The sequence below is a fragment of the Zonotrichia albicollis genome, chromosome 11 (genome assembly GCF_047830755.1).
Source record: "Zonotrichia albicollis isolate bZonAlb1 chromosome 11, bZonAlb1.hap1, whole genome shotgun sequence".
In the NCBI taxonomy this organism is placed as follows: Eukaryota; Metazoa; Chordata; class Aves; order Passeriformes; family Passerellidae; genus Zonotrichia; species Zonotrichia albicollis.
This window is the reverse complement of record NC_133829.1, coordinates 13,037,063-13,055,722: the sequence shown is the minus strand read 5'-3', so window position 1 is coordinate 13,055,722 and position 18,660 is coordinate 13,037,063. Positions and strand designations below refer to the sequence as shown.

The following is an 18,660-nucleotide window of genomic DNA, read 5'->3' as shown; positions in this document are numbered from 1 at the left end:
GTTTGTTATTATCAGTAATTAATTCCCAGTGACAAAACTTTCAAGATCATTGGAAGCCAATCAGTGGACCAAGGATAACACATTGAAAATCTGTGTACTCAAAAATATTTGAAATTAAAAACACCTCAGAAGTAATTCAAACCAACTAATAACAGCAATTATTTACTATTGCCATTTTCCTAATGAAATAAGAGAGAAACACTCTAAGAAGGAGCTTCTTGTGTGAAACTGAGATGTGGGAAGATGGGAGTGTGTTAGTGATGCTCAGTCACACACCATACCAGAACACAGCTTCTCCTGGTCTTAGCAATGTTTTAGGCCCTGGCAAAGAGGATACAGCACATACTACTTCATACACATATGGAGAAGGATACTCTCAAGGTATTTAAAGAAGAAAAGCCCAAATATGTAATCCCTGGAAAGTTCTTACTTGTCTAACATTGCGACGGGTTGAGCTGTTAGCAAAAATATCCATAAGTAGTGTGTTAAACACGGGATCACCGGTGGATAATTAATCTGGGAGCAGTTGGCTGGAGCTCATCACTTCAGGGTTTCTGTTCTGGCAGCTCTCCTCCCCCTCAAGCTGAAAATAGAGAGAAGAAGATGACATCTGAGTGGTGGTGATTCAGACAAGTGTTTACCATTTCATTCAAATGCATATGCACAAAATGAGTGTGACATTCCACCTCCACTATAGTTGCTCTTCCTACTATGCAGGTTTGCTCATCAAGACTGAGATCTTTCCAAAAGAAATTGCTCGTAAACTGTTATACAAGTCACAAAAATTAGGAAAAACATTTTTTATGTATTTCTCTTCTACCCTGTGAGAGTTGGAGAGCTCAGCATCTTTCCTGGGAGGCAGGGAAGAAGGGAGCTGGCCCAGAGCAGGTGTTGGTGCCTGGGGAACGCAGGCCCACGCTTGGAGGGCAGTGTGAAATTTTGTCTGCAGGTCGCCCTGGAAAGGAGCTACTTGAGGAGAGAATTTCTGGTTCACATCTGGTCTGTCCCTGGGTGATGGTCACACCTCGCTGTCATCCTGCAGGAGCTGCAGGGCTTGAGACTGCTGGAGGCAGTGGCTTGGCTTCAGGCAAAGCACATGTATCCAAACAAGGAGATGTTTGCTTTTAAGGGAAAGAAGAAAAGCTAAGGAAAACAGAACCTGTGACTTTGGAGAACTGAGAGTGAAAAGGAGTAGGAAGGGGCTGATGAAAACCTGCAAATGAGCTAAAAGCAGCCCAGTTGCAATGCAATGCAGAGACAGCTGCCAGCCTGGAGTGACTACCAGACTGAAGAACTTGCTTACAAAATATAAATATAGGCCTTCATGTTTGGATCAGTTTTGCATCTCGTTGTCATGGTGTTTGAAATCAGTATTAATTGCCAGGATCTGGCCTGCATTTAACAGTAAAGCCAACAAGAGTGTTAAGTCTTGGGCTCTTAACTCATCTCTGCATCAGTCTCCTTACTGACACATTGCCTTAATAGTAAGAAATTGAGATTATTAGAATAGCAATAGATGTTTACTTCTCTTAGTCATAGCAATGACTCATGACCAATATAATGTTTTTCTATGAATTCCCTGTTGTACAGATTTCCATTTACCTATCACTGTGACACTGTGAGTGGTTCATAACATTTTCTATTGTATGACTCAGTAGAACAAAAGACAATAGGACAAAAATCTGTTTCTGCCATTTGCATCTGTTTTTTTTTTTTTGTTTTATTTTGATTTAGGGGGTTTTTGTTGTTGGGGGTTTTTTTTGTTTTTTTCGGAGTGGTTTGTTGGGTTTTTTGTTTATTTGTTTAGGGTTTGTTTTATTTTGTTTTGTTGCAGTTAAAATGACTTCTATTCCTCTGGTTTAAAAGAAGAGCAGCAAAGATAATGTATCCAGTTTGATTTAAAATCCGCTGTAGCAAAAGTGTATCCTGCTATTTGATGTCCTAGCTTTTATCACTTAACCATCACTATATCTAACATATATTCTTAAATCAAAGGCTATTGTGATAATCCTTTGGAATTCTGAAACAAATGTCCTTTATCCACATAATTTCCTCCTTTAAAAGCCAACACTGCTTTGTTGATTTTTTTTTTCAAAGTAATTCAGTATTATAGTGTAGAGATTCTCTTTGGCCTAGGAAAAGCATTTATGATAAAGAAAGACACAAACCATATTACCATTAAATGTATATAAAATTCAAATCACAAATTGGATCTATCAGGATGAATGCCTTCAGCTTAGAGATGCGATTTTTTTAAAACTTTGTAAATTTTTAATCTTTCATGGGACTGAAGGTTCATTTAGGTGGCAAGAGAAGTCAAATTTGTTACCAGATAAGAGCTCATTATTGGGATGGACTAATAAGATAAAATATTAACAGATTTTTAATGGTATGGATATACAAAGTGTTCCATTGCACTTAGATGATCCAGATTCAGGTTATTCTCTGCAACTGAAAATCAATTATTTGCTTTCAGAATATCTCTCTTCCACTAATAGTTTGTAATAGCATAACACCATAAAATATTAAATGCTGGAAATATATATCCAACATAAGAACTGAATGTTTGTTAACAAACATATCATGGTTTATGTTCCCCCATTTTTAAGTAAAAGGATAATTTGGGTGAAGAGATAGATATCTTGCTGGAATATTGGAGATAACTATTGATCCCACTGAAAATGCACATAGACCTTACCTTAATGTATGGATGCCTCTGGGTATCAAAGCCAGAAACACAAGTTCTGTGTTTCAGACCTGTTCATGGCAGGTCATCTGCTTATGGATTTGGGCATTGACTGAATAATGCCTACTCTCACTCAGTGGTCTTTCCACACAAAAACAGAGTCAGTGCTGTGTTACTCTGCTACTTAAAAAATGTAATATAACAAAATGAGTATGTTAATGTCCTGTTGTAAGTTTCAAAAGGGAATTATTTTAAATTTCAAAGTTATTGAAATGACACATTACTTAAAATTTAATGTTTGAGTTTTGATGTCCTACAAAGAAGTCCAACAAGTAATGCACTAATAAAATATTCACAATAAAGCCTTTATTAAACAGGACTTTGGGAAGCTTTTCTTATAGCACTTACTGTACAGAAAAGCTGAGACTGAGACTGCAGAAAGGCAGGCAGAGTTCCGGATAGTGACAGTAATGTGTAGAAAGATATTTATAGGGAGAAAAAAAAAGAGTATCTTTTAATAGACTACAATTATGAAAAAAAAATACAAAAAACCTCAGCTGTAAGCTTTTGGGGCTCTGATGCCTTTTCTTTGACTTGCTTTGTACACTCTAGCAGAGCATGAGACAGCACTGCAAAACCCACTGTTGGTGTTTGACAGCCACAAACCCACATGCTTTTTCTAGCAAGCTGTAACAACAACTTACTAATCATTGTTATACTCAATCCCAGAAAAACCTGGACCTGGAAGTCATGCCTGCTGTAACTTAGGCAGATTTTCCTTCCTTGGCTGTTACCCAGAAACTTCAATTGGGACACACTTCTAAACTTAAAGACTGATGTAGGCAAAGCTGAGCCAAAGGAATTGGAAACTTTGGGTGTCCAGAGGGTCTATTCAGAAACAGAAGAGGGCTGTTTATTTTGAAATACCCAAAAACTTTTCCAAAGCTTGGTTGGTCTTGCAACACACATTTTTTCCCCAAGTAAATCTATCAATTCATGAAGCCACTTGCCCAATGCCACTTTTTCTGTTTGTAAGACATTCGCCTGAATTTTCATAGCTAGCACCCTACGCTGATTTTGGGACATGCACAAACTGATGTTGATATTGAGACTGTGTTTCCTTGGGGTATCTGGTCAGCCTCTGGAAGGAGAAGATGAGTGTGTGTGTGTGTGTGTGTGTGTGTGTGTGTGTGTGTGTGTGTGTGTGTGTGCTGATGGGCACAGGTTTGCCTGAGTCTTTCTGAGGAGGTGTTACCTGCATGTTCTGTGGTCTGCTTGGGGCACAGTCCAAAGAGCTGAGCCTGGGTCTGTGTTTGTTTTGGAAAGGGAAGAGTTTCTCATCAGATGATGATGGCAGAAATAGGTCACCCAGGGCATGAGGGGCCGGGTTGGATCAGTTGAAAGGTGACGAAAGACCCTGGTTCCTTGCCAGTACAGGTGCTGCTACATTTGTTTGTTGTTAGTGACCAGTGATTTTCAGCATGTTCATCCTAAGAGGGAGGTATGTTCTCTGCACTCCCAGATGGTATTGCCTGGAGGAGTTTGGCCTAAGCTTGTAGTAAGGGTTATGGTTACAAAGCTCAGACTAAACCGTTCTATTTACAGCTTTTTCAGCACAGCTCTTGCTGTTGTCCTCTCCCTGCTGGAAATATGGATGGTCAGGGAGGGATTCCTGAGGGATTGAGTCACAGGCTTCCATGGGGGGCAAGCAGATTTTTTTCTCGAGAAAAGTCTTGACAACCTCATTGTTTTGATTTCAGATATAGCTTTTACAGTTTATTTTTTTCTGTGCTCTGGCATCCTCCTCACTTGGATGTTATGTCAGGTCATCTCCTCACACAGCTGGGACTTCCTTCCTCCTCAGAGCACCCTGGAAGGCAGCACTGCCTCATCCTGGCGGGGAAAGTCCTTTTTTCCTCTCAGTTTTCCCTAAATTTTTGCTGTTTCAGGTTCCCTGAATACGAGGGGTTAGGCAAGAGCTCCTAGTTTGGGCCTGGCCCTCAGAGGTGCAAAAATAATCTCAAACTGCAGCAGGAGAGGTTTAAGTTAGACATTTGGAAGAATTTATGTTAGACATTCTGAAGAATCATAAAAAGGGTGATTAGATACTGCTCAGGGAGGTTGGTAGAGTCACCGTCCCTGGAGGTGTTTAAGGAAAGACTGGTCATTTGGTGCCGTGGTCTAGTTGGCACGATGGTGTTCGGTCGTAGGTTGTACCCGATGATCTAAGGGGTCTTTCTCAACATAATCGATTCGGTGATTCTGTAAGGAAAGACCTGGACAGCGTAAAGCACCAGGAAAATTTTTAGAAAGGCGGCGTCATCCCGCCGCGGCCCTGGGTAGGGCTGCCGAGGCGGGCAGGGCGGAGCGCGCCGCGGCTCCCTGAGGGGCGCTCGGGCTGAGGGCGGCGGCCGCGCGCCCCCTCAGGCTGCCCGCGCGGCGCGTGTCTCCAGGCGGGGCGCGGTGCGAGAGCCAATCGGAAGGCGCCGCCGGCAACCGGGTAGGCGGGGCCGAGGCTACACGAGCCAATCAGACGATGGGAAGAGGTGAGGGGCGGAGCCCGGGGCGGGCACAGGGCGGGGCCCGGGGCGGGGCGTAGGTAAACACGGCGGCGGGGGGCGCGCGCCGTGCGGCCATGGCGGCGTCTCCTGCGGAGGTGCTCGGGCTGCCGGGCGAGGAGGTGAGCGAGGCCCTTGGCCGCCCCCCGCTGCCCTCTCCGCGGAGCCGGGTGGCGGCTTCTCCGCGGGACTGAACCCCCTGCGGGGCGGGTATTCCCTGCGGACCTGCCGCGGCGTGGCGCGGGGCGGGGGAGCGGGGTGAGGTGATGAGGGGGGTTCCGGCGGGATCGGCGCCCCGCTGCCGGCTGCCCTGAGCCCCGGCCCGCCGTAAGGTGGCGGCTGCCGCGCCGTCTAGCACCGGCATTCCTGGCTTCTCCCATTGGAGGCTGTGGAGCCTCCTCTATGGATGGAGGGATCCGCGTGCGCTCGCAACTTCCTCGTGACGGAGTGAAGCGGGATTTCTTCTCCCCCCGCTCCCTTCCCGGTACCGGAGAATCGCGCCTTTGTTCCGGGCTTTGTCACAGCGGTGTGACAGAGCCGTGCGTGCATTAGAGCGGTGCCTGAGCCAAGGGGCTCATCCCAGCATTGCCATCAGCGGGAGTGTGCAAACCTGTCTGCGTGTCGGTGTTTTTTTCAATAAACGCGTGGGTGACTGAAAGCGACTCGTGCAGCGGCCTCTGTCCTCAGGTCGTAGTTCCTGAGCACGTGGATCTTTGGAAGGTGGCTGGGGCTGTACCTGTGCTGGGTGTAAGTGGCAGACAGGTGGGGGTGGCTGTTGCGTTGTAACCGAGGCTTGTGCGTGGGCCGGATTATTGTGGAATGGTTCTCTTTATCAAGAAGAAGGAGAGTCAGGGTTTTTTTTTCAATTGCAGATGCAGGAAGACTAAAAGCAGTACCTCTGAAAGCTGTTTGGTGACCTGTGTGAAATGTCAGTAATGTTGTCTTTGAGCCAACAGGATATTTTACCAAGATTGTCTTTGATCAGCTCTTTTTTGTGTTCAGGCAGTGATGAGTTCTGTGTTAATGCGTACTTGTTGCATCCATAATAGGAATTCGGTTTGTTAAAGCTCTAAAATACTTTTCCTTTTCTTGTTAGCATAGCTCTCTTTCTCAGGTTGTGCTTTATTTCTGGAGAAGTAACTTAAAAAGCTGTTGAATTACTTTGTTTTCTTTATATTTGAATTACCTAGGTTTTCTAATACTAAATTAGCACTCCATACTGCAAGGGTTGCATAACACTTCCTATTGCAAGATCCTGTTTTCGTTTGCTAGTAACTTTCTGAGGCTATGTAGCTCTACCAAAAGATTCCATGCCTTAGGCTCTCTACTTTTACACTGTTAAGCTTTGTTCAGTTTATCAGCTTTGTAGCTTTCATTGCTATGGTGAAAATTTTTTGAAATCTGCTTAAAATTTAACAATTCTCATCTTCCCTCTATCTTTTTGAGCATAAATGTGTTCCTTTGGAACTGGGGGAAGGGAGGAAAAAGCATGTACAAAATCCATTAGATCTAACTTCTTCTGTAATTCAAAAGCTTAGCCAAAGTTTTTCAAGTGACATATGTGAAAAGTGCAGTTTGTTTATGCTCAGAGACTTTAATACTCAGTGAGTACATACTGATTTGTGTGTAAAGAGTGTGTAAAGTTATCTTCATAGTTTTTGTGTGAGATTCTGCATGCGCAAATAACAAAACAAATGATCTTAGGGTTACGAGAAAACTACTCTGCTAACTGCTCTTGCCTAGGATACAAGAATGGAAAATTCTTTTGTCCTCACAGAGTTTAAGATTGTGTACACAGAAGCACAAGAAAAACACAGCCAGAAACCCAAGTCATATTGAAAGTATCATCAAGGACTTTTCTGTTGTCCCCCCACGTTGTTTTGCAGTCTTGTCATAGTTTGTCTGCGCGCTGCTGCTTTCCCAGGGCTGCTCTGGGGCCTGTTCTGCAAGATGGATTTGCTTTGGGTGTAAATCAGAATTGTCTGAGAAAAGAAAGCAATGTTATCTGCAAAACCTCTCTTTGCAGCTTTTGGATATGATCCTATGGTAAATATAATAATTATAAATAAATTGTCATTTAGGAAGGCAAGTGAGGAGAAGTTGGTGTAATTGTTGAAGGAGTTGAATGCAGTATTATTGTGGATTCTGTCAAACTCAGGTTGGGCCTTTATGACAGATTTCTTTGTTAAAGGTGTATTAATCACTTGGACTCAATAAAGGATTGCTAATACGGTGTTGCTGACACAAAAAGAAGCTGGGATAAAGAAGGTGTTATTGTGTATACAGTGGGTTTGTGTCAGTGCTGTATTTAGGTGTCTGAGTTGCAGTGCCTGAATCTAGCAGGTGCAGTTTTCCCTAATTTCTCTGGTTCAGTTTTTCCTCTGTAAAAGTCTCCTGTCAGCCCCAGGACTTATGGCTTAGTTGAATATTGCAATAATGAGCACTAGTAAGGTCAACGTGGAAAAAACAATAGTTCTGTATTCAGAGCAAGGTCTTAGCAGTAGAAAACTAGATCTCCAATGGGATGGAAATAAGAACAACATGTTGCTTTTTATCACCCTAGTAACTTTTTTTAGAGGGGAAAGGAATGCGATAAAATGTACTTCCTCCTTCCCAGCAGGTCGGGCTCCTCTGGCAGCGCTCTCTGCTGCCGGAGCCCTGGGGGAGCGTTCCCGGCTGGGGCCTGAGGCGTGCCCGTGCTGGGCTGGGCCAGCCCTGCCCTGACTGCCCCGCCCTGACTGCCCCGCCCTGACTGCCCCGCCCTGACTGCCCCGCCCAGCCCAGCCCTGCCTGCCCAGCCCTGACTGCCCAGCCCTGCCCTGACTGCCCAGCCCTGCCCTGCCTGCCTGCTCGGGTACATCTTCCTCTGGATGCAGGGCCGGTGATGGTTTGCACCCACAGGAGCGGGCTGACCCTGCTGCTGCTTTGTCACAGCAGGCTTTTGGAAGAGGGGCTTTTCGAGTTAGTGTGGGGTTATCGACAGAGAACCCACCTCAGGCTCATTCGACTCGTGTTTGTCCGATGTAGGGGATGGCTGAGAATAGGTTTGTGGTTACAGTAGCCCCTCAGAATGATATTTCACCTCATGGCAGAACATATCCTACGAAGGCAGTTGCTATGAGGGTCAAGAGTAGGATGACTCCAATGGTTCAGGTTTCTTTGAAAGTTCAAAACTTTCAAGTTGTTAAGACTTGGATTTCTGTAGGTTAATCACTTTAATCAAGCATTTTCTAACGAGGTATTCACTTCCATATACTGTATTTTTGTGACAATTGACTGCAGTACCAAATAAAGTATTTTCTAACAGTAATTGTGGAATGCTCTTTCAAAGATGGAAGGAAGAATTGTTGGTATCTTAGCCAATGCACTGTTATTTCTTTGGTTACACAAGGAATAATTTCTTTTTAGAAATGTAATTTTTAGAGAGTTGTCCAGTATCTACTTCTGTTTTCTATTATAATACCTGCTTGCACGGTAGGGCTTTGGAATGGCATTCAATAAAACAATGATTGTCTATATACATGTCTTTCATAGTTTAATGTACAGATGTCTGTATGTCAGAGTTCCTATACTCCCAGCCTGAATCAAAGACTTCTTATTTTTTTAGCTCTTTTTATGTTGCCCAGATAACATTCTAAGTTAGATAGGTTTTTAGATCTTTTGTATCTATTATGTGCAGTTGCTTTCAGGGATGAAATTAGAAATGGGAACTTCTCACAGGCAAAAATGCACTTCCTACTTGCATGCATTTGCCATTTCAGCTTGCTCAGTCAGTTGAGACCTGTCCTGTGTAGAACAAGCATTCTTGTTTACTGCAGCTTGCCTAAGATTTCTCATAGCCATAGGGTATTTCATTCTGGAAAGGTTTAGATATGTTATGTTCCTTTAGGATCTCCTGCTGGAGTAGGTTGTTTATGGTTATTTGGCTTGTAGTTGGTGAGCTGAATGTCCAGGATACATGGTTTGTCTTCTCAGCTTCTGCACACCTTACCCACAACTCTTCCCATATTGCTGTCTTTTGAAGGTGATGCTGATGAGTTAAAACATTTCAGACATGACTTCAGACACTGGCATGGACTAATCTTCTTTGGGATTGCCTCTGACCAAACCAGTAATGTTGTTTGGCTCTTTGTGCTTGAGCTGGAACAGCCCAGTGCTTCCATTCCTGTTCAAAGCCTGTGGTCTCCCCAGTGCCTCTGTACAAGGTGTATGCAATGTCTGACTGTTCTTATACAGGCCCTCAGACAGAAAAAACAGACATTGGTGTCTCTGGGCTGTAGAAAGGCTCTCAGTTTTTTCTAGGCTGTGAGGAACTACCACTGCAAGGCATAGCCTAGAATCCCACGTATCTGGGTTAGTTGAGACTCTTGTAATAGTGAAGCTTGCTGGCCTGTAGTCTTGAGAGGTTTCCTCATTTTGTTTGGAGTTTGCTTGCATTTTTTTGAACAGCAGTGTAATTTGTGTAGATCTGGTGGTTCCCAGAAGCTATTTTATGTCCCTCTGCTTGTTTTGTGTTGTTTTTTTTAAAGCATTTCCTTTACACGGAACTAATAAACACTGGTATGGATACTGGGTTGCACATAGTGAAAAAGTGTTTGGGGATGGGTTGGGAGATTTTGGATTTTTTAAAATTCTGTTGACAAATTGGGAACTCCATTAGTGGACTTCTGTTGTCTTGAATCTCTTTAATTTGTAGTCAAATGCAGATTGTAGTTAAATACAATCTGTAGTAACAGCCAGCATTTCTTAATGGATGAGACTTTTGTATTTATGAGCACAAAATGCTCACATGGTACAATTAAATTCTTCTAGTGAATTACTAAGACTGATCTGTAACTGGCAGAGGAAGTTAATGACTTTCATTATGTTTAAAAGATCAATTAATGTAGTTTTGTAATAGGAATCTTTGTGAATCTAAAACTTTGTTTTGAAATAATTTCTTTTAAAAAAATGGTTCAGCTCTGTTGGTCACTGTAGAGGGGACAGTGTTCTCTGGCTTGTGAAGCAGTGGTCAGATGGGAAAGTCTCCTTTCCATTTTCCATCTCCTGGTGAGGGGAAGTGATGATGCTAAAAGGACTTGCTATCATTTGGATGTCACCTAACGTGTGGCTCACTGGAGAGGTCTGATTATTGCAGGAAGTTCTTTTCTCCTAAGGCTCCCCATTCTGTGGAAATGCTTTCTTTCAAATGAGTACTATATGTAGACATGATATGAATCTTAAGAAAGCTTTAATATATAGTCCCTGATATTGGCAGAATCTTTCAAGCTGATGCTGCTGTGCTGTTTTGTTGTTGTAATAAGCTTTGGTGCTCTTATCTTGGCTTCAGTGGTAGTTGATTCTTGACCTATCTAACAGGAACAAAAGAATAACAGGATGTTATTGCCTAGAGGAATTGTTTACTACCAAGTGTTCCCTGTTAGACCACTCAGTCATTTTTATATTGGCTTCCTCAAAAAAAAGCTCTCTAGTAGTCCAGGACATAGTACCATTTTATGTTTTACATTAAATGAACCATCCTGGCTTTGGCTATAGTTATCAACATGCCACCATTTCTTGATCTGTGCTTTTTTCTCACTCTTTCTTCTTGCTTATATTTGTCTTCTCGCTTCTGCTCTCTCTTGGACTTCTATCACTAAAGCAGGACTCATTCTCCCAGTTGTCTTTGGTGTTATTTTCCTACCATGTGAATTTGGAAAGGATGGGGTGAGGATGAACAGTTTCTTAATAGCTGTCCTTTGTAATTATTGACTGCAAACAATGTAAGCCAGGCAAGACCATTCCAAGGTTGTGAACAAGTTTTGAACTCCTTATAAAGTTGAAATTTCTTTCCAAGTGCTGTTTTGTGTCCAAAATGAACAGTTCAAGAATGCCTCATCTTGATGTACATTCATTGAACATAGATAGTTTCATAGTGACTTTTGTGGAATTAAACTGTCTTCTTCTACAAGTGCCACTTGATTAGTTTGACACTTGCTTTGCTACTCTGAGAACACATTGTACAACTATTTTAAGGCATACATAAAAAGAATTTCTGTTTTATTATCTGTTCAGAGAATCACAAGCTGGAAGGCATTGCCTTTAAACCTTTAAGTTACTGATTGTCAGCATAGTGGCTCAGAAACCTTTTATTTAATCCCTTGTTACACAGTATCTGTTAGTAAATGGAGTCATTATTAGAGATGGTGAAAATGGTATGGTTTAGTAGTCCCAGCTATTTTGTCTAGCATCATGAGCATGTACTTTAGAATATACTAATATGATTAACAATAAAGTAATGATAAAACCTGGAAGTTGATAGTAAGATAACTATCTTGCTGACTCAGCTCGGAAAAGGATGTTTTGTCTCACTTAATCAGACCAAGACGTTTTGAATAGTTTAGTCTCTGTAATGTGTCTCAACCTTATTCCCCCTCCCCATAGCTTTAAAATACTATATAACCCCTAAAAACAATTTAAACCTGAATTTGTTGGGAGCAGCCTAACTCATACAGACCGTGTGCAACCACTCCTTGGCAGATTCAGTAGTTTAAACAATATTTCTTCTATTTGCTGTTTTTGTCTGATTCATATTGGATTACTTACATTCTCAGAGGGAACAGCTTAACAGTTCAGTTTTGACATTATTGTATTCTTTTTTTTGTTTGTTTTTTTGCCTGCAGCCTGTGGAATGGCTGGCAGTCAGAAGTTGTCAGAAGCTGAAGGTCCTTGTTCCATCTGTACAAACAATCCCTGTGCAAGGCAGTGCCCAGAGCTGCTGCCTTTGAGGGCTGCTGTGTGCATGTCTGTGTTACAGAGCAGCTGGGTACAAGGCCTCTAAACCTGGACAACTCCCTGTGTGTGCAAAGCAGCAGAGGATGCTCAGTTTCTTTAGCTGTGCAGACACAATAAATTCAGATTGACCCATTCAGGTTAATGTCAGAAGCTTGGGTAGACATTTATATCCAGGAAGAGACTCTTGAGGACATAAATAGGGCTGAGAGAGCAGTCTTAGATAAACAGCAGTGCTGCTAGGCATTGCTGGTGTGTTCCTGTTCACTGGCTAGGTGCCTGTCCCTCCTCTGCCACCAGAAGCCCTTGAAGCATGGCAGTGGTGTATGAATAGCAAGGCAAACTTGAGAGTGTCTGTAGTCAATATAAAAGGGTAAAGGTACAGGCTGCAGCCTGTTTATTTTTTGCTCTACAAGACCACTCATGTTGCAGCTGCCTGTGAATCTACAGGAGTTACTGATCCACAGTTTCTTGTATATAGCTATGAAGGAGCAAATAAGGATCTCCAGAGCAAAGGTGAATGAAGAGGATGAGGTTCAAAATTGCTTTTCAAACCATGAAGTTTTGATTTTGAATCTGTTCCTGGTGGGTGCCAGAATCAAGTATCAGATGCTTTGTCTCCGTGCAGAGCTTGCATGGCCTAATTTTTGTCTGCATGAAAGGATCTTCAAAAGGTGCTGGAGCTCTTTGGCTGTTCAGTGCTTTGTGGGATCAGTGTGTTTGTGGCAGCTTTTCTGAGCTGTGGCAGCAGTTGCTCAGTAATTCTGCCATCAGTGAGTGAGGAGGAGAGGTCGTAGGGTCACAGGGCTGTATCCTGTCAGCAGCTTTGCCTCCTCAGGATGTGTGGGGTTACAGCACAGTGGCTCCTTCCACTGTCAGGCCCTTCTGCCTGCGTTTGCATCAAGCTGGCTGAATTTCCCCAGATGCTCATGGCACACTGGCCTGACCAGAGACTGGGGAACCTCGTATGCTGTGATTGTGTATTGCCCTTGCCTGTTAGCCTGGGTTTTTTCCTGGAGTTTCTAGTCACCATAGCTTGGGAAAGGAAGTGGACTCTTCAGTGTCACCTATCAGTTTAAAAAAGCCAAAAAGGGGTGTGGTGGCTTTTGGCAGTGAGAGTGGTTAGTTGAAAAAGTGAAAGTGAAAATGGAGATCTGTTGGGAAGGTTGTTGTGAACAATTCAGGAATTTTTTTTAACTGTTTCTGTTAATGTAGAAAGGTATTTCTACCTTTTCATTCCTTCATGGTGGTTTGGTTGGTTGTTCTGCTCAGCTAGCTAAAATGCTGTAGCTGTCCTAGTTTGGCACTGACCCCAAATAAATAATAACCTTTCTTTCAGCAAGGCATGTTTCAATCAGCCTTCAGCATGCCAGCATTGGGTTTGTGGCTTCTAGTTTCCTAAGGCTATGTGCAAAGCAATTTGTCTTTTTGTAAAATAGCTTTCATATCTCTATTATGATACAAGTAAACAAACCATGTGATTAAGCCAACTTTAAAATCTCAGGAGTGTGGATCCTATTCTGGGATCCCCCCTGTGTGGACTGCATTGATGCACTATTAAGGCTGACTCTGGGATGCCTTTGCCCAAAAGCACCTAATTGTCTTTGCTTTTCTCATGCTTGAATAATGGAGCAAACCTCGTGGTCTAAGCAACTGAATGCAGAGACAAGAAAACCTTTTTATCTTTTAGGACTGTGTGTCCCACATCAGCCTTAGCTCTTGGTCTTTTTCTGAGAAGGAAAAGGTGGGGTTGATTGCCAAAGTGATTTCTGTCATTTGGGTCCCATGGGCTGTGACTGAGGACCATGCTCCTGTTGGAAGGGGGGTCAGGGTGCTCAGGGAGAGGGGAAATGCACACATGGGACTCTGGAATCATCACAGAAACCCACTGATGCTGAATGTCACTGAGGCCAAGTAATTGGTAGAAGATAAATTGGACGTTGTTTTAGAATGTAAGATGGGTGGATATGTTAGGATATTTGTTATATATAAAAATGTTAACAAATAGCTCTTCCTAATTTGATGCCAACATAGTTTTTTACTTATGTTTTCTTAAATCTGGTTGGTTGTATTGTTATCATAAAACACATGATAATGTTATGTACCTTAGAAGCCTGGTCATGACTAAGAATTTTGAAAGCTTAGGCCACTTTCAAGTGGTCAGTGCTGGGAGGGGTTGTCTGTTGGTCTTCCTTTTCTGAGCTCCTGGAGTTTCTGGTAGGAGACAATGTCCTTTGAGGTGAAGGCTGAAGATAGACTTGTGACTTGGCTGGAATTGACTTGGACAATTGATTGTTTTGTCAGTGGACCTTGTAGGTGTTCATCTCAGTTCCCAGGCAATCACCTCTGACTGTAGAGGGTGGGAGAAAATAATTTACTTTATTATTTTTTTTTTTTTAGGTGTCTGTTCTCAGTTTTACATTTTTAGCCAGTAGTTCCTGCCTCAGTATTAGGATGCAGTTCTCTCCATTGGCTTTAAGAGCCATTCCAGTTGGGGTTGGTTAGGGAGTTACATGGTAGACTAATGATGGAGCATTCCTAGAGCTTGCTGGGAGTGGCCTTTAGAAAGCACTTTCAGTAGTGTGTGGAATTCAGGAAGGCCCCAGGGAGAGCATCTCCTGCTTCCCCCATTGCTCTTCTATCTCCTTAACCTAGATTGGATCAGCTTTCCTCACGAGTGTCTCTCTGGCCCACCATCTCCTACAAACAGCCCTTCATCTGGAAAGCTTTTTGCTTTCCAGAGAAACAATGATCATTTGTATTCCTCCTCTGATACTGTCACAGCTGTTGGGAATTTTTTTTCCCCTCTTGAATTCAGTTTCTTATCAGATGAGCCATATAGGACTGTGCAGCTGTATTAATTAACAGGAGAAGTGCAATTACTTATGTCACTCCTGTGAAGCTAATTTGTATAATGTGTAATTAAAATATTTTTTTATTTTTTATAAAACTCATACCCTGCTGGCAGGTCATATCAGTAATCCTGATATTTTAATTATGACCTCTCTGTGCTGTTTACTAAAAATAGATGCAAGATTTTTTGTTCCTACATTTCTTTCCAGAGTTTATTATTGTTTTATTAACCTATTTTGATAAATTTGATATCCTTTTTGTTCTTCCCAGGAAATAAATATTGTCAGAGTCTATTTCCCTCCCTCTGATGCATGCCAAGATACCATCAGGTGAAAACTTCTGTGGTCCATGCAGATTTGTCTTGAGTGTTACTGATAGAGCTGTTTCTGTCAGACAAAGTAACTGCATCATTTAGTCTGTAGTTTTCAGTGGGAATTCAAAATTCTGCCTATAATTTCTTTTAGCTTTATTAATTGAAAATAGACCTGAAAAAGAAATCTGAATGCGTCTTGAACAGGTTCCTTTGTTTTGAAGGAGAACACACGAATTGTCCGGGTGAAGGTCATAGCTGGAATCGGCCTGGCCAAGAAGGATCTCTTAGGAGCCAGGTAAGAATATGTTGTTAATGGATTAAGGGACAGCTGCTTCTTTATTGTCCTTCTACAGCTCTTCAGCTCTCAGTAAATTCTTCTGTGCCAAGTGGGAAAAAAAGAATCTGAACTCCTTCTACTGGCAACTTTATAAAACTATTAGAGCCTATATAAACATGAAGAGATCTGCTTTCATGTCCAAGAGTGACTTGGACAGATCTTAAGTGTTGGCAAAACAAAGTAGAGGAATGTTTTATTCTCTGCATAATAGAATAGCTCTGCCATGGAGGATGGATGCAGGTCTGTGTTTCCCTTCAGGTAGGCTGCAGCTCAAATAACTACAGTTAAAATAACTGGAGTTTGATTGTGGTCAGAGTTCTCATCTGTGCTTGAAAGACTTGGAATGAGCACAGTACTAAACACTGGTGGCTGTGAGGCTGTTTCAGCTCAAATTATGTGCAGTGGCTTAAAATTTAGCAAGGGAATGATCAGACTTGTGAGTTGGTAATTGAAATGCTTTTAGGATCTTGTAGAGTTGACAAGTGGCAGAATGCATTTTGTGCTAAAGCCACTTTAGCTTCTGGCCTTTGTACAAAGGGTCTAGAAAAGTATTGAAGGGTTTAATACAAGTTCTGCTGTCAGCTGCCTTGGCATATGTGCAGGAATGTTGTTATTTTAGCACAGAATTGCTGTGTGACATCAGTTTAGCAATAGAAAAAATTCTCTTGTGAAATTTGTGTTTTTCCTAAAGCTAGACAGTCTCCCTTAAGTTTTTGTTCATGTACAATTTTTTTTAACTTCAAACAATAATAGATCAGCTTTTCTCATCATTACTTAAATATGTGAAAACCATATGCTCTTTTACTATATGGCAGACAGTCTTGGTCACCATTTGTTACTATTCTGTGCAATTGAGTGCTTTGATTGTTCATGAAAAGTAGAAACTCATATAATATGTTGTGTTTTAGTACCACAGGAAAGGAAAAGGCAGTAAGACATTTTAAGCAGCATAATTGGGATATATCATCATTAACAGAAGAATTCAGGTTAAACTCAAACTCTCTCAAAATGACAGAACATTTAGTAAAATTGTTGCATGTTCGAGAAAGTACCTCAAATTCCAGATGTTCTAAAGTTACTTTGAGATTTTTTCAGTCACAACTGATTTTTTTCATGCTTGTCTTGTTGAAATGAGAGGTTTTATTCAATCTGTTATCTTGAAATAACTATGAAAGAGGACAGAGTGAAATTGTACTGATACACAGAATGGCATAGCTAATATGATCATTATCACTACTAGTGTTTATATTAGTTTTATCTCTGAAACTGTGCAGGAAATGATTGTAATTACAAATCTCTGTGGTATTTGTAAAGTAATTGTGACCCCCTGATTACATAACTGCTATTAATTTAAGCCTTTCAAAACCTGACTGCTGATAATGGTGACCAAAGAGCAGCGTACTACTTGTTTGGTTTTTTTCCCTCCCAGTGACCCATATGTGAAAGTGACATTGTATGATCCAGTGAATGGAGCCCTTACCAGTATTCAGACAAAAACTATTAGAAAGGTTAGTCATCTTATCTGTGTGGGTGTGGTGGGCTTTGGTTGGGCTTTCTGGTATTGTGTTGAGGTTTTTTTTAAAACAGACTCCAGAGGAAAAGTTAAAGCTAGAGGAAATGTGAGAATTGGTGTATTAGAGTGAATGGACGTGGGGAAAGGAGCGTTCCATGGTCTGCTCAGTTTCTCTGTTTGTGCCATTATTGTGGTATTTTCTCTTCAAAAAATTTAGTGAAAGGTAGAGGAAAAACTGAGGAATATACGGTGAGTACTGATTGAAAACTACATCATTAATGGAAGTACTGGATTGTTCTGATTTTCTGAGACCTTTAATGATATAAGAATCTTTCTTGTTTTACAACTTTTTATCTTTTTACGTTAAAAACACAAACCCACTTTGTTCTGTTTAAACATCAAATTGCACCATTCACCTGAATCATTGTTTTTCTAGAATTCATGCAGCAAAAAGTACTGCTAACTCAGTGTAACTAAAAATGAAGAACTGTATATATGAGAGGGAAAGCACCCTTCCAAATTGTTGTACTTGGATAGTGGCTCTGACTTATGAGATCACTCATGCATATTTTTCATTCCATTTTGATAATTGTTACATTAAACTATCTGTAGTATTTTTTAAAATAATCCCAGTTCAAAGATGAGCTGAGCTGAGTGAGTTGTGCTGTGTTTGGCCCATCTGTTCCTGGTCTGTGTAGTTGATGTTGCTTAGAGATTTGGCATTTGCTAAGAGCTTGCATGTAAGTAATGTGGGTGTTGAACTGAGAGGCAGGCAGGGATTGTTACTGAAGGGACATACTCTAAATTAACTATTTTCAGTGTCTCGTGCACTTTCTCTGCATCCATGGCATGGAAAATAGTTCACAATACCTGCACAAATTGTCTACATTCTGCACTGCATTAAACAGTACAAGATTCCTTTGATTTTTACCAGCAATATCAAGCTTAAAGGTACTTTTGTATTAAGTGGATTGTTACATGGAATAAAATGTGTAATGCATCAAAAATTATGTACACTTGTACAGAATTATCAGTATAACTAATGCTCTCTTTTTTTTTTTTTTTTTTTTGTTTCTCTGCACATAGTCTTTAAACCCAAAATGGAATGAAGAACTCTTATTTAGAGTAAGTGATTTTGTTTATAGCTTTATTACATGTTGGATATATTCCACATTGGGAAAAACTACTCACTACTCTCCCCACTTCAGAACTCTTCCCTAATTCAGAAAGAACTCCACAATTAATGTTCTAAAGGGCTCACAAACTGCTTTCCTTAGAAATACTTTTGTTAACTCTGGGACAAATGTCAGATTTTCAGTCTTGGCGTTGCCTTCTTTATTCTGTGAATGTTTGAAAGCATGTGCATGAATTTAGAAACAGTTTGGGATAGTACCAGTTATGGCTTATTGGTTCTAGTAGAAATGCATTGCATAGTAGAATGGCAACAGGGTATAAATTTGCTGTCTAATAAAGACCTTTGGTATTTCTTTCCAAAACACAGAGATTTTGCTGAAGACAAGTGCTGGAATTCAGTACATATGTTAATTATCACTATACTTCTTTTCCATAGGTTAATCCTCAGAAACACAGACTGCTTTTTGAAGTATTTGATGAAAACCGTTTGGTAGG

At 41.3% G+C, this 18,660-nt stretch overlaps 1 protein-coding gene across 2 annotated transcripts in view; it reads left to right on the top strand.

The window, feature by feature from the left end:
• The first annotated feature begins 5,266 nt into the window (after positions 1-5,266).
• NEDD4 (NEDD4 E3 ubiquitin protein ligase) overlaps positions 5,267-18,660 on the top strand; it is a 51,112-nt gene continuing 37,718 nt past the window's right edge. Inside the window, exons 1-5 of one of the 2 annotated variants that reach the window (XM_005487843.3) lie at positions 5,267-5,366; positions 15,403-15,476; positions 16,948-17,026; positions 18,118-18,156; positions 18,602-18,655. In XM_005487843.3, the coding sequence (XP_005487900.2) occupies positions 5,322-5,366; positions 15,403-15,476; positions 16,948-17,026; positions 18,118-18,156; positions 18,602-18,655 (291 nt within the window). In that variant the 5' untranslated portion in view covers positions 5,267-5,321. Of the gene's footprint in view, positions 5,367-5,853; positions 5,992-15,402; positions 15,477-16,947; positions 17,027-18,117; positions 18,157-18,601; positions 18,656-18,660 lie in introns of those variants that run through there. The other variant, XM_014267627.3, reaches the window with a different exon arrangement.